Genomic DNA, 14,958 nt, shown 5'->3' with positions numbered 1-14,958 from the left:
GTTTCCTCATTTATCTTTTTTTTTATACTTGCACTCACATCTAGCGCATTCCACGGGTTATCGTGTACATAACTATTGCGAGACCCAGAAGAAAAGATAAAAACGGGAATTGTGTTCTTGCAGGGACGAAAACTTAATTTGCTGTTATAAGTAATTTTTTTTTAATTTTTTGCACATTGATGCAAAGGTTAACTTGGTATACATTCCATTTCACTGCGACTACTCTGTCTCTCGTGTCGTTTCATGCGCTAATTTTATATTGTAACTTGGAGAGTATAATTTGTTAAAATTATTTTCTGTCCCCGTATATTCAAGAAACCGGTAGATTTAATGATCGAGACAAAACTTAGGATAAATCATGAGATGCGCTGATGTTTTTCCTATGTTCATTCAGTCGGAACACGATCATTTCGGTGGATACTTTACGTCCGATTTTGCCTATTCTCTCGAATGTGCTCTGAGGGACTTCTAAGATGCTTCGCTAGAGCATGAGCCCAACTGGCACATGTACGTGTCAGAGCACGGGTGGTCGTGGTCAGAGGTGGAGGTAGTCCATGGAATTGATTTTAAAAATCAGGCTGGATTTATTTTGAGACAACTACTTTTCTTTTTTCGCACGGGATCGGTTTTGCTCCCTAGGAAGATGATAACCTGCATTTTATTCCGGCTGGCACGCTACGTAGGATGGAAATGTAGAAACGAAGGGAAGGTGATGGTTACGTTTCTTCAGCTGGCTCCGGAAATGTATCCCCGCTTTCCTTCTCCTAACGCGTGTTCCCTAGTTGCGTGTTCATTGGACAACCATCGAGACGGATGGGGTTTGCGGTGGATCTCAAAGTACACGAGGGAAGAAACAGGACGGTGGCGTCTGCCCGTTTGTCGCAAAAAAGAAGTTGACTCACATGCCAACTAAATATTTCATCCGGTGGGTGGTCTCGCTTCAAGCGGCCGAGTAATCGAGTCGTCGTGAAACTGAACTGAGTTTCCTTGCGGGATGTCTCCTGAACTCTGATTGGTGCGTTGCCCTTTCTCTTAGCTCTTGAACAAGGGGCATTCGAAAGCGAAGCCGTCGGAATTTTTTTAGAGCATTTGTATTTCACTTGGAAATTTAAAATTTAACTTACAATGAAATCACTATTTAACTGAAATTCTTACTTTCCGATAAGTGAGAGCAATATGGATCCTTCTAACAATCCATCCAGCTGAGAAAAATCGAGGTTGTTAATTTGTGATAAAGGCAAATTATTTTCTTTAAAAAGCTGCAATGAACTTCGTTGTGCAGTGTGATCCTCGTTGGTGAGGTGTGGACTCCAATTAAATGACAGGTTTCCTTTAAACAATATAATTCACATTTGAACCGATAAGCATTTCAATTTAGTCACTATTCCGGTTTAATTGATTAATACAGGAATATTCGCTATTTGAAATGCTGGTGATGTGAGCAATGTGAGGAGAAATATTAAAACTATCGCTTTGTTGCAGCTAACAGATTAATTAGACCTTTTGAAATAGTCATGGACAATGCCAAGTAATTTATCCTTAATAAAATATGAAATGGAAAAAAATCGATCATTTAGCCCTAAGTTCTGAGGAAGGTAATTAGGTAAATACCGTATTTATGACAGCCGTTAGTGATTTTCTTTTGTATGCCTAGCTATTTTATAATATAACTACAATATAATATTCTTCGGCTCCGAATTTTTATTCTGATTGTTGAGTATTTGAGCTTGATAGGTTGCATCATGGAAATGGATATGAAGATTGGAACTATTGCATGGAATGAATCGAGCCGTGGTGAAGGACACACAACCAAAAATACAATAAGAAATATGACACCTTATACTGACTCAAATATCTATTGCTTTGACCAAAAATTCGGCAATCCGAGTTCGAGCCGAGACGAAGGTGAAAAATTGTTTGAATTAAAATTCGCGCGCACCGCATAATCACCGTGTGATTGTAGCTGAAATAAATCCTCTCCTCTTTTCTGTACCAAATCCGCAGATGTATGGCTAGAGATGGAGTATATTTGGGAAGTAGTCCAGAAACTCATCAGTAAATAGAGTTGAATATCATAAGGAGAACGAATGATTTTTTTAGAGAAAAGCATTTTTATAAAGACATTAACGTAGATATATTGAATTCTATTAACGTAATGAAGGTACACCCAAGATGATCTTGGCTACAAAATTTAATAATTACAATGAAATGATAAAATAGAATAATAATAATATGTCGTACCTCTTCTTCTAATCCGATAGACTTACCCGCGCCGAAAACTGACCTCGGTTTATGCGCCAATAAGTTCCCATCCATACGTGAGCCCCCGCGCGTGGTATCGTGTGGATTGGGCCAAAGAACCACATTGGCCCGGCTTGCGCGGTTTGCCGTCGCTACGTAGAACCATTTCATGGGGTAGGGTAATACAACTTTCAAAGTTTAACGACACCATTCAAGCACTGGTCTGCTAAGTATTCCACTCACTTAAAGGCTTCTCTTTGCATTTGGGTGCATCAAGTAGCTATGTATTTTTTCCCGTTAGATGCAATCGTTTTGCAGCACGACCGTAATGATGTTCAGTATTCGAGCAATTCACACTTCATCGGCTAGCAGTTATGATTGGACTCTTGGCTTGTTGAGAATACATTAAAATTGATGGGCCATAAACCATTAATGGGAAATATTTCTCACCAATTCGTGATTTCGCTCATCAGTATGAGGTGATAATTTCGCGTCCTGTTCTGTCGGTTTTGATCGAAGGGAAAGCACGCGAATAGCTTACGAAGGCAGCTAACCATTGTGAATAGTTCGGCAAATATTAGTTTATGATATTAAAGTATGACAGATTTAATGGCAGGTATTTGGGTTTTATCGTCATCAAATAATTACTTTAGGCCCGATTACGACCATCGATTATTGATGATTTAAAAAATTGGAAAGCTAGCTAAAATTATAATTGATTTTTCATTTTCTTTCCAATCACATACTGATACTGATATACATAATCATATTTCGTTCTTCATAGCTATGTTTAAGCCGAAAAGTGCTCATGATATGATGTAAATTTAATGATATTTGAAAAATAAATTTTAGGATATGATGAAGTTTTTTGAGTTACCTCTCCAGTAATCTGGGAAGTAGGCGAACAGTTTTCTGTAATTGGCGACCTCATTCGATGAACCACTGTTTTTATATCCATATTAATTAATGCATTGTTTTTCAATAATTAGTTGTATTTCATAAGAAGGGAATAATTCACGTAGGTATTATAATAGTATGAATGGCTACCTCGGCCTGCATGGTATCCATTTTGATACTGGCACAGTTGAAATGAGTTTTTAAATTTCTCGCAAAGTAATAATTATTGCATGATTTAAGAGTGATTCAAATTCAAATTTTTTCTCATTTTTTTATTTTATAAAATGAAGAAAATAAGAATTAGAATTTTTTCGTGTGAATTGAGTCAAAAACTTCCGCTGTTGGCACTCCATAATAGCTACTGAATTAATTTGAGATTTGAATTACATCAACGATAATTTATGCCTTCAAAAACTATTTTTACTTCAAGACGCGCAAAGAATTTTTCAATTCCTTTCAGTTTCATTAATTTTTCTGAGCATTTGCTGATGAATCAATTTCCTCGCGCTGTCTTTTCTGGGAGGAAAAAATGATTATGAAGAGGCTGTGCGTATTCCCGATGTATATTCATCTCTTACAGGTTCTTTGGTTTTGAAAATGCATAATATTCCCCACTGGTAATCGCATGTCTGAAGAGGCGTGGTAGATTCCATCAAAATTAGACGTTGTTCTCAGTTGATTGAGTGAGTTTTCGTCTCCATTGTGCATGATTTCAATCGCCGATTCATTTCACTTATCCTTGTTTTCATGATTATGGATGTGGTTTTCGGAGCGGATAGTATCAAATCTGGTTTGTGAAATCTTTTGAGGAAGATGCTCAAAAACATCGATGGCCAACCTGTAATCAGAAAAAATCTCCATTCCGAAAACACCAGTTCTCCGATTCGTTGATCTCTATAAATAAAAAGAATGTACGTTGAAAATTCATTGGTTAGATAGATAGATACGTTTTGGGCCTTACCATGCTCTCGGGGACTTTTTATTCTTTTTCTAATCTGCGTACTGCCAATAAATGTACCTATATTATAGCCATTTTACTGTAATCATCCTTATAATTCTCGTAACCTTAACCTATTTATGTATATTAATTCATTTTTAGGCCTAGATATAGGCTTCATCTACCCTTAAGATATTTTCTATTTGAGTCAACTTCTTTTCAGTCAATTTCCTTTCTGGGTGATCCATTCTTGGTTATTTGAATTTAATTAACGAAAGCTTTTCGAACTTGTCTCTTCTTCTCGTTGTTTTTAAGTAATTGCCGTTTATTAATTTGAATAAATATGCCCATTTTATAATATAAAACTTGTTAAAAATGCTGATGAATAACGCGAGACAATTGAATAATCGCGTTTTTATGCAAATACCAGTTGGAGAAATGATGGCCTCCTTGTCACCACCGCATTATTTTTGTCTTATCTTTGAGATCCAATTTTTTTGCGCCACATTTTGCGAGTAAATAATGATTGTTGACTTAGCGCCATCCATTACGGAGACCTTTAACCCGCTCTCGAGTACAAATACATTCGTGAACTTGAGCAATTTTTGCTGACCTCCCGGTGCGGATTGTAAGAAACGGCCGTTGGCACGTTTTTTTTACATCCCTCCCTCGCGTATCCGGCGTTGGATTCTCATTGTGTCATAAGTCATGCACTCACATAAATCCTCCTCGCCGCGGGAATCTACACCCACAGATCAACGACTGATCTCGCCGACCCCCTCTCCTTCCCCGGCACTGCCTCCTCGTCCTTAGTTAACATAATTCTCGTCTTGACCGTCCGAGCGGGACTTTTTTGGAACGATCGCTCACCGTACGACTTCTCACCGGGACGACAGTGTGGGCATAACTTTTCTATACATTCTCATTTTGGCACGTAACGGCATACGTCTATGCCACGTTTGTTTGCGTTTTCACGTCTTTGCCCGTTCCGCGCATGAATATAAATTAATTATGGTTTCTTTCGTTCTGATGTGCCCACATTTGGGGTATCACACATGGTGTAAAAAAGGTATACTTTGTTTCTTTCCTGGAAACTGTTTTAAATCGACCGCGATTTCGGCACTGTGTACTGTCAGGCCGATAGAACTTACCGGATTAACTAAGAGGCATTGTGTAGCATTTCAAATATTAATACTAATCCTGTGATTGTAATTATTCGGGAGATAAGTTAATTATCAATACTTAAAGTAATGATTTTGAAACACCTATTGTGACTAATCGCAAATTTTGGTGGGTTTGATAAAGTTGAAGTACAAGGTTGCTAACGCTTCTTACGTGCGTATTAAGGATTATTCAAATAAGCTTTTAATTTCGTTTTACATGTGATTAAATTATCTAGAGAAATCTAGTTTATGAGCGAAAATAATTAGAGTTAGAAAATATTTCTGGCGGTAATAATAGAGAGATTTCAACGCCTTAATTTTTGCGACCATTTTAAACCAAAATGGGATATTTTAATGTTACTTTTTGGGTACTTTACCTTGACTGGGAATTATAATTGTTCCTTAAAATCGATCTTTACTCTCAGCAAAGTTAAGATGAACATTTCTTATTCTGTAAAAAGAGCATTGAAGGTAAATATACTTGAATAGGCAATTCTTTAAACTATAAATAGATCAAAGTTTTTACCAATGAAGCACCTTCAAATACATAATTTTTTAAATAGTTATACCTATCAAAATTTCCTTGCTGGTAATTCATAGAGATTGATATGTCCACCCATACGCTGCTGCTGATCAGAGTTGATTGAGTTACATAGGTATTTTTCCAAATTAGAATGTGAGCGTATTTTTAAAAGTACGAGAAATAATTTACTCCAAAATGGTCCTAAGAAGCACAGAAGCAAAAGGCAATTCCTTTGTATGATCCATCATTAAATTATCTATGTCCTCTTACTATTTCTCTCGCATACTGAATCAACTGACAGGTTGGATCCTTTCCCATCCACCACCTGTTCCCTGTAGCCCTATTAGCGACGGGACTCTGTGTCCTCTGCATGTAGTTCCCCTTACAATGTTGGTGAGGTATATTGCCGCCGCTCTTGGAGCACGATCGCCGTTCCGCCTTCTCTCGAGAGCTTTTCCGCTTCGAATCCCATCGATTCGTATCTGATTCTGATAAAACCACCGGCTCCGCTACTACTGACTTCTCTATCCCTTTCTCCATGAGAGACCATTGAGTCAAGGGAAAAGGCGAACAGGACGAGTTCATCTTGCCCAACGCTATACTACGAGGCAGCTCAATATCTTTCACTGCCCCTGATCAATAATTTTTCCTCTCGACATTCATCTTAGCCACCGTAGATACTTCTTTCATAGATTTCTCTTTTACCATAAACTAGGACGTTCGTTTGAGCTCTCGGTTCCGTAAAGTCAAAAAAACATTTTTTCCTGGAATTGATTTAAATATCGTTAAAATCCAATTAAGTACACGAGTAACGAAATCTATACAGGACTACAATTAATTGGAGAAAATGTAATCGAATGCAATAGATAGGAGTTACTTTCAGGTATACTTTGGCCATCGCCGTGTCCAATTATACATCCTTTCGAAAACTGATTAAGCGTCTAAAATGGGAACGTAAATTCAACAAAAGAGTTAATATTTTCAGGATCATCTGAGAGAGTTGAGATGCGAGCGTGAGAATGATGTATGTATTTGATTTAGCGGGTTGGGTCAATCAATTGTTTTGCTAATATTAAAGCAGCTTGGCTAAATTTAAAGGTACTATGGAGGAATACTCTATTTTCCCTTTTTTCGGTGTTAATCTATGAATAACTTAGGCACTTTCATGAATAAAAAATACATATTCCAATTAGAAAAGAAATGTTTACCCTATTCCACATAAAGGAAAAAATTGTTGACGATTGATATGTACATGCATACTCATTTTAAGTAATCGGCCCTTCGACTTGCAAACTAAGAACCCCTCCTGAATTAAAAAAATGGATTATTTACATTTTCTTAACAGCTACTTTAATTAAGGTTATCTGTGCATTGTTCTCTTTTCTTTACATTTACTTATCCTTTCTTTATCTTTTTTGTTGAGCAGGATAAAAATAAATCGTAGGAACCGCAGCCTTATTATGAGAATTATTCCAGTTAAACAAAATTTAATTTATTAATTTTTACATTGTCAAATTCATCGTTAAATAACGCAAGGGTCCACATCGCACGACCGACGCCACCACTCACATCCAAACTGTAGGCTTGGAGAAGTTGCGTCTGATGCAATTGGAGCCGCGTGCATGCGATCCCCCTCATATTCCATCGCCGCTAATTTCGCATGTTTTTTTTGATTGCAGCCGGACTACTACCGGGACGCGCCGCACTTCCACCGCGTGGGTGGCGGCGAGGAGGGCGGGGAGGCGGGCGGCGGGGGTCACGAGTACCGGCTGGAGATCCCGTGCGCCCGCCTCGACTACACGGGCGCCTACTCCGTCATCGCGCGCAACTGCCATGGGGAGGCCAAGGCTGTGATCTCCCTGCAGATATACGCCAAAGGCAAGTGGACAGCTGACCCTCCTTATCCTTCGCAAGCCCTTAATTGACATGTTTCCCCACTCTTTCGCGTGCATCATCCCGCTCTGGCTGTGTTGAAAGCGGAGAGATTTCGCAGAAACCGCGGATGAGCCTTCTCTCTCGCCTATTTTGATTGTATCGGCCTTCGAGATCTCAGGGTTAATAAAGACCACAGCGATTTTTGGTTCCAGCACATGCGACTAAGATTGAAAGGGATATATCCAAAGTCACTTGATGCATACCACATTACGATCTTTCCGTGCCTGGGAAGGACGATAATTTGTTGATTCCGAAGATTGCATTTATTTCTACATTGCTCATTTAGATTGAAAATGTTAGTTCAAATATATTGTACCCACATGGAGACAGAGAGGTTAAAGGATGTTAGCCAAATATGTTTTTAAGTATTTAATTCACTAACCCTATCAATTTTCCATAACAATACTGAATTTAGGGATTTCAATAACGTCCATAATTAATCGTTGGCTAATCTGAAGATAGCAACTAATTGTGTTTTCATTGGTATCGAGACATCATCCTTGGGACTCGCTTTATTCTTCCTGTTTTACTTCTTAACATTAGATTCTAGTATAATCCTATTTGCGGCAAACATACCATTATACCATACACTACTATTGCCATTTCACTGTCGGTCCAAATGCATTTATTTAATCGTTGAAGAGATAAAAAGTTGATTAGTTCGTGGATTTATTACATTACGCGGAGCGCGTTTTTTTTGCTCAAATATGAATCCTTAACAGGTTTTAAAGAAACTGGATCTGCAAACCCACCGAGCCTATTCAAAATGTCTCCGAAAGTGATCGTGTATTTAGTTGTTAATATCCTGTCCGCTTAACTCGTTTCCTGGTAGTGGGTCGTGAATTAGTTATTTTAATTTGCTCCTGCCGCATTCTTGGGAATTTTAAAGCTTGCACTTATGCTAGAATTGACGTTGCTCTCTTTAGTGTTTCTTTCGTTGAAAGCTGGGAATTCCGCTTAAAGTGTGAGTGATGACCCTCCTCCCTCGCCTTTTTTTATCACTACGGCCATCGAAACAACGACTCCCTCTGTTCTTGTTTTTTTCCATATGGATTTTCCTTCGCCGGAGGGTGCTAAACATCTTTCGCGCCTTCGGCTGCATCCTTCTTGGGAATCGCTTTGATGTATTGAGCACATTTCGGGACCTCATAAAGATCTTTCTCGCCATCAAAAAAAAAATACTTAGGCCTTTTTCTTTTCTGCACCCCTCCACACTTGTACTGTTGCCCCATCTGCGGTTTACGACGTGATCTCACCGCCAGTCGAGTGCAAGCAGATGGATTTGACCTACCCGTTGTGGATACATCTAAAATTTCTTCAGAAGTGTTCGTGCAAGTTTTTTTCCGTTTCCTGTCAATTTTTCGAATATATTTCGTCGTTGCATCTAAATTTTTTTCTTCGATTCGTGAGCCATTCTTGGGAATGAAAATTCTTAATGGCTCTACCTCTTGCCAAAATTGGTGTCTTAAGTTGCATTGCCTCCGGTTTCATGTTGGGCCATTTTTCCGCTGTACTATCGGCTATCCTGAGATATGTTCTCTCCTCAAACTTGTTACTCTATCGATATATAAATGTGAGTATTTTGTTGCGCCATCCGAATAAGTATACACATCTGACTATCTTTCGGTTATAATTATAATGCATGCATTCCTTGCTTTTTATTTCCATGAATTAACCATTTATGTGGAAACCTGGTATTTGGATGGCTTGATGGAGCATTGAAAGGTTTTTATACGACATCTCATTTTATTCACTTTTATTGTTCCCAGAAATGAATTTAAATCGATGGCACTTTTTGATACTATGATTTCATCTCAATAAAATACCACTTTCAATTCACTTTCGGTTCAAGTGTTAAACTGCATTATTTCCCGGATGAATCATTTCTCATTACTTTAACTCGAAAAATCTGAAAGCTCTGGAGGATAGTCAATCTTTGAGCATGATAGATTTTGATGAGGACCGACCTTCGGATTTATATGCCTCCTATCTCCTCTACTTTCGGCCTTTGACCGCCACTTTTTCACTTCCAATGCCCGCTAATAATCCTCCAGATCGTTCAACCGCCCACTCTCTGGACTTTTTCGGCATCATCCGTTTCTCGGTCTTGCATCATAAACTTCTTTTAAAACGGATTTTTCTTGCGTTATTTGGAGGTTTTTATGCGATCAGATAACTTCTCATTTTTACGAATTCAGAGAGTCTTGTTCCTGGTCCATTCTATCTCATTCATTCTCGTTCGTTTTTTTCTCCAGAAGTCTAGCGCATTTTCCGAACAATAGATATTACGTACTCCGAATCTTTCATACCCACCGCCTCGCAAACTCTACCTGTGTCCTTGCCTTCAATATGAAAATATGTTAGTTGAAAGAACTCAAATTTTGTGGGACTATTCGATATACAGCATTTTTGCACGAATTAAGAAATATAAAATCTCATATTGCGAGAAATTAAAACGATAAGATTAGGAATGGAATAATTTTCTTCAAATTCCTTTTCGTTCATCGATTCTCATCCATTCATCTGCCACGGTTATGACGTAAAATATAAGTATAACAGAATATATGCACTAACAAGTATCCGATTCATGCATGAAGGTTAAACTCCGCTTTCCTGCCGTCCGAATGTCCTTAGTACGTATTTTATCGTGACAGCTTCGAAGTTTAGCTTCAGTAGATATATTTAAAATTTCCTTATCCTAATATTTTATCTTTATTCTTGTATCTTTAGCCTTTATTTTACTACACATTGCTGCGGCATAAAGCTTTTACGAAGTTTTCGAAAATATCTCCGAGAATTTCAACCACCATGAGTTGAAGAACAATTTATAAACGATGATAGGAAGATTTTTTTCACCCTAAACATGTGCCTTCTTCGCAAGCATGAAGAAGACCATGCAAGATCTGCCACGCAACACAAAACTACAACACAAATACTTTTTCACAGAGAGCTAAAATATCACATAATTAACCGAGTTGGAAATATCAAATTTCCTCCTGCTAGAATTTCTTTACCAAAAGAAAGAGAATAATTATCACCGAGTGCCTGTGCGTCTTTCGTACCTCCTTCTTTCATGTATCACTGTTGTAGGTGGTGCACAGCAAGGGAGCAAAAAGTATGTACCAAAATTTGACGTAAAGTTTTTTTCTTAACCAGTAGAAAGACTTTTTTCAGCGAGAGCCTGTTTATTTGTCATATCTCCTTCGTTGATCTATCACTTTTGTAGCTGGTAAAAATTAAGTGAGCGAAAATTACCTACTAAAATTTGATGGAAATATTTTTAAAATCAAAAAATACCAAGCAATTAGATGAGTTAGTTTTTTTAGCTGATGAACAGAATGGGAGAAAAACGAACCTGCCAAAATTTGAAGGTACATTTCGTTTAAATTCAAAATCTATCAAGGAATCAAATGAGTTGGAAAATATCAAATCTCCTATCTGGAGAATTTCTTCACGGATGGGAATAGGATTATTTTCTGCAAACGCGGAAAACGTATTCCACCATAATATATCTCTCTCTATCCCGTCCTTCCCCCTTTGCCCGCCATTACTTCACTTAAATAGATGGCCGTGCTCAAGGCAAGGCGCCTCCCACGTCCCTCCCTCATCCGTCCAACTGCTTATCCCTCAGCACACCCGACGCTCTGCTTTCCTCCATGTACGGCTTTGGCCACTTTGTTCATCCGGATGAATCCGCGGCGGCTCACCATTCCCTTTCCCATAAGGAGACATAAAGTGTGAGCATCAGACCGTCAGCACGTGCATCTGATATAAGCTGGCGGCGGCGTCTTCCCATCATGACCTCTCCTCATATGCCGTCCTTCCTGGGTGAAGATTTTTGCGACGGTTTGGAAATCGCGTCCTTCATTTCCTCTCGAAAAATGTAACTAATGTACGGAACGCAATGGTCACTGTTGTCGTCGCGCCCTTATACGAATGGATCTTTTTTTTTCGTGTCGTCTTCCTGATGTGGGAATCACCCCACCGTGTTTGTCGAGCAGGCATCTATTAGTAGCGTTATGTCGAAAGAGTGACTGTCTGAAACTTTAGTAGTGGCGTGAGTAGTCACCAAAAGATACTGGTGAGCATATAGGGATATATTTATTCCTCTCCACTCTGAAGCTATATCGTCTTATTTGTAGACGAGGAAATCCTATATACATGGTCTTATCAGGTTTAGACGTGATCGTGACTGTTTGAGAAATAAATTCTCTCTTGTGGCTAGTGTTTGAAATGATCTCGTTAATTCTTTAAGTTTTTTTGAATGGACAACTCTGGTAACAAGACAACTCTGGCGCTACTTAATTGCTGTTATATGCAAATATCATCCAAGATTTTGTTTTGAACGGGAGTATCCGAGCCAAAACTGACCAGATAATATAATTTTACCCTTTCAGGAGCAGGAAGTTTTTTCATGTCTGATTCAGTACTCATTTATTAACTGGCTTGTCCGGCCTGATTGAAAAAGATTAATCCCGTACAGTTGGCATAGTAGCCAAAGCAAAATGTCGATCTTAAATTTTACGTTGCCATAAAAAAATAAATAGATGTAACTTAAATTATTTTCCTACGTCATAAATTTACCCGCTGTAAAAATTTTGCCGCAGTTCTATCTTCCGGAAATCTTTCTCTACGAAGCGCAGTAAAAACTTCGTGAAGGTAAGTTGATAATAATTAATAACTATCATTCGTTGATGACTTAGTTACGCAGTTCTGTCGTACCTTTCACTCTGTGTATGATACGCATGAAAGGAATGAAGTTGGGATTATTACAAAAATATTTGGAGCTTAAGATCGCTAACAGAAGTTTACCTACTGTTGACAAAAGATCAACAAAGATCAGGCAAAGCGTTGTTTGATGAATTTCTAGCATAACTTTTATCAGCTCATGCAGCCCTTGTTAACTTTCGCAGCTTAATTTTTGAGGCTACCAAATTACTCTTTCCTTCAAGGCTATTGGAACCCCAAAAAGTGATAAAATTCAGAAAGGAGGTGATGGTTTATTTTTTCTTCCTTTCACTTTAGGTAATAATACGCGGTGACAAGCCTGGCGGTTTTCGTCTTTGAGTGTCTCGTATCTGACCGATAATCGTTTCTTTTTTACCTTTTTATCAGCTCGACTTGGTGGCAGACAGCAAGACAAGGGGCGGGAAATTCAATACTTTTGTATTAAATTTCCCGCGCCTTCCTCGTTGACAATCTCTCTCCACGCAATGGAATTTCACTCTGTTTGATATTTTAATGTCAATTTTATTCTGGTATACCAATACTAATTTGATATCGCAGTTCCGTTGGCTATTTCGAACTATGATTTTCCATTCTGTTTCCAATAATCACTGATTAAGCATTCGCCGAGGTATTTTAAGCCTCGAAGTTAGCTCTGTCTAGCTTAATAACAAGAGATTCAAGTGTCAATCCCTTTTGCTCTCCAACCTTCCGAGGTCCTATTGAGTAGCACCTGTTGATATAGAGGAAATATATATCATTTGATGTATCAGACTCGTGCGAGAACACTAAATCAATAATTCTTGTATTATATTTATTACAAATACTTATTCTTTCTAACAATATCTGGGCTGGTGTATCCATTGATTTAAGGTTAAGTCAGTGATTTAGGTTGTGCCCGTCTCTTGCACAAGCTAGAAAGCTTTTTACCGCAAGTTGCTAGCAATATTAATATCGAGGTTAAGCGTAATATAAAAAAATTTTACTAATTGTATTGATAAACTCTGTTTCCGTGGGTAAAATTAATGTTTAGCGCTCAAATTTTATGTATTTCTGTTAAAATTCAAAATATCATTTTTGAGGCTTATCTTCCAATTTTATTTATGTCAGTGGCAAGCCTAAGCTCGAGTCCAGTTGCTAAAACCGTTTTGTACCGTTTAATTTCACCTTGCTTGCGCTAATATGTCCTCGCGGTGACGGTATGCAAGCCTTTATATCGCATGAAAAATACTATTCTCGTAGGCTCCTCAGCCGATTCTACTCCAAAGGCCAAAACTTTATGCACTACCTAGTTGTCTTTTTTTCATTATTGTATTTCGTGTACCCTATGAAATTATAATCTTTCAGAATACAGTAAACACCAAATAGCCGTGTAGAATACCCATCGTTAATTCTGCACATGTACGCATGACTGTGCTTATCTAAAGACTCCGTGAAAGACTGTGAATGTTCGTCTCGAAGTACTTTTGAGTATTAGCTGTGATCAGTAGTGCTTTTCTTACCTTTTCGGTATCATTGTATCTGTATTGTTTCACAAGTGCACAATATATATTCGACTGCCATCTGGCTATTGAATATTCTAACCGTTACATTACCACCCATAATTTTCTCCTTTTGTTGGAAGCTAAAGATTCGCATGACCTCGTATTCTGTTTTCTTTTCAAAGTGCCAGCCCGGAACAATTCCGATCCCCGGAGAATTATAGGCTCGTCAACCTCAGATTCTGCCTAAGCGGTGCACTTATCTCGATTCCGTTCGTCCGATGCTCCCTCAGCATCTCAATACCTTCAATTTACTACCCATAGGAGGAACTCTCTCATGTCCTTTTCGCGTCCCACCGTCGAACCCTCCCGTTCACATCCTTCGACTAACAATCGCCAACATGTTTCGCCGAGCTTTTTCGTTTAATCATTGGGTACATGGTAGGCAGCTCCGTGGACCTTTATTACCTCGTTCTATCCTGTTGTTTTTCTCCATACTGGTGGATGTATTGGTAATAGTCGTCGTGTACAAAATTATACCGCAGCATAACTTCACCCGCCCTCTTTGCATAAAAGGGGAAACGACCTCGTGAGCAACTTAATGGAAATGATCCGGCTAACTCTGGCTTTTTCTGTTGATAATATATCCCCGTCTTTCTTTCCCTATAAATCGGCGGGAGAAACATGGACTTTCCTTGTTCCTATTGGCATAAGAGTCTATGAAGTGGGTATCCATTTGAGTTGTCCTAGTTTTTTGCCATTTTGGGTTTTTTTTATTTTGACTTTATGGAATATTTCGACTGTATTTTTTAACCGACCAAAAGTGATACACAGTTTAGAGAAATTAGAGAAGATGTAGGTCATTGCCTTTATCTCTGTTTTTTTACGACCAATATTAATAAAGTCTAGGTGATTCTGTACACCTATGAAATCAGGGCGAGAGAAAAACCGACTGGAAATGGGATCTGAATTTAGTTCAAGGAAAAACTTTCGCCTGCTAGTTCTGTGTGCAGATTTGTCGAGTGTAACGAAGCAGTGCTATCAAAACGTAATCCA

The 14,958-nt window shown here is 38.4% G+C and overlaps 1 protein-coding gene across 1 annotated transcript in view; it reads left to right on the top strand.

Moving 5' to 3' along the window:
- LOC124157835 (titin homolog) overlaps positions 1–14,958 on the top strand; it is a 401,563-nt gene that overhangs the window by 276,563 nt on the left and 110,042 nt on the right. Inside the window, exon 29 of the mRNA XM_046532910.1 lies at positions 7,441–7,639. Within this exon, the coding sequence (XP_046388866.1) occupies positions 7,441–7,639 (199 nt within the window). The remainder of the gene's footprint in view (positions 1–7,440; positions 7,640–14,958) is intronic.

Source organism: Ischnura elegans, chromosome 1, assembly GCF_921293095.1.
Source record: "Ischnura elegans chromosome 1, ioIscEleg1.1, whole genome shotgun sequence".
NCBI lineage: Eukaryota > Metazoa > Arthropoda > Insecta > Odonata > Coenagrionidae > Ischnura > Ischnura elegans.
The sequence above is the reverse complement of the archived record's forward strand: the minus strand, read 5'-3'. Positions and strand labels throughout refer to the sequence as shown.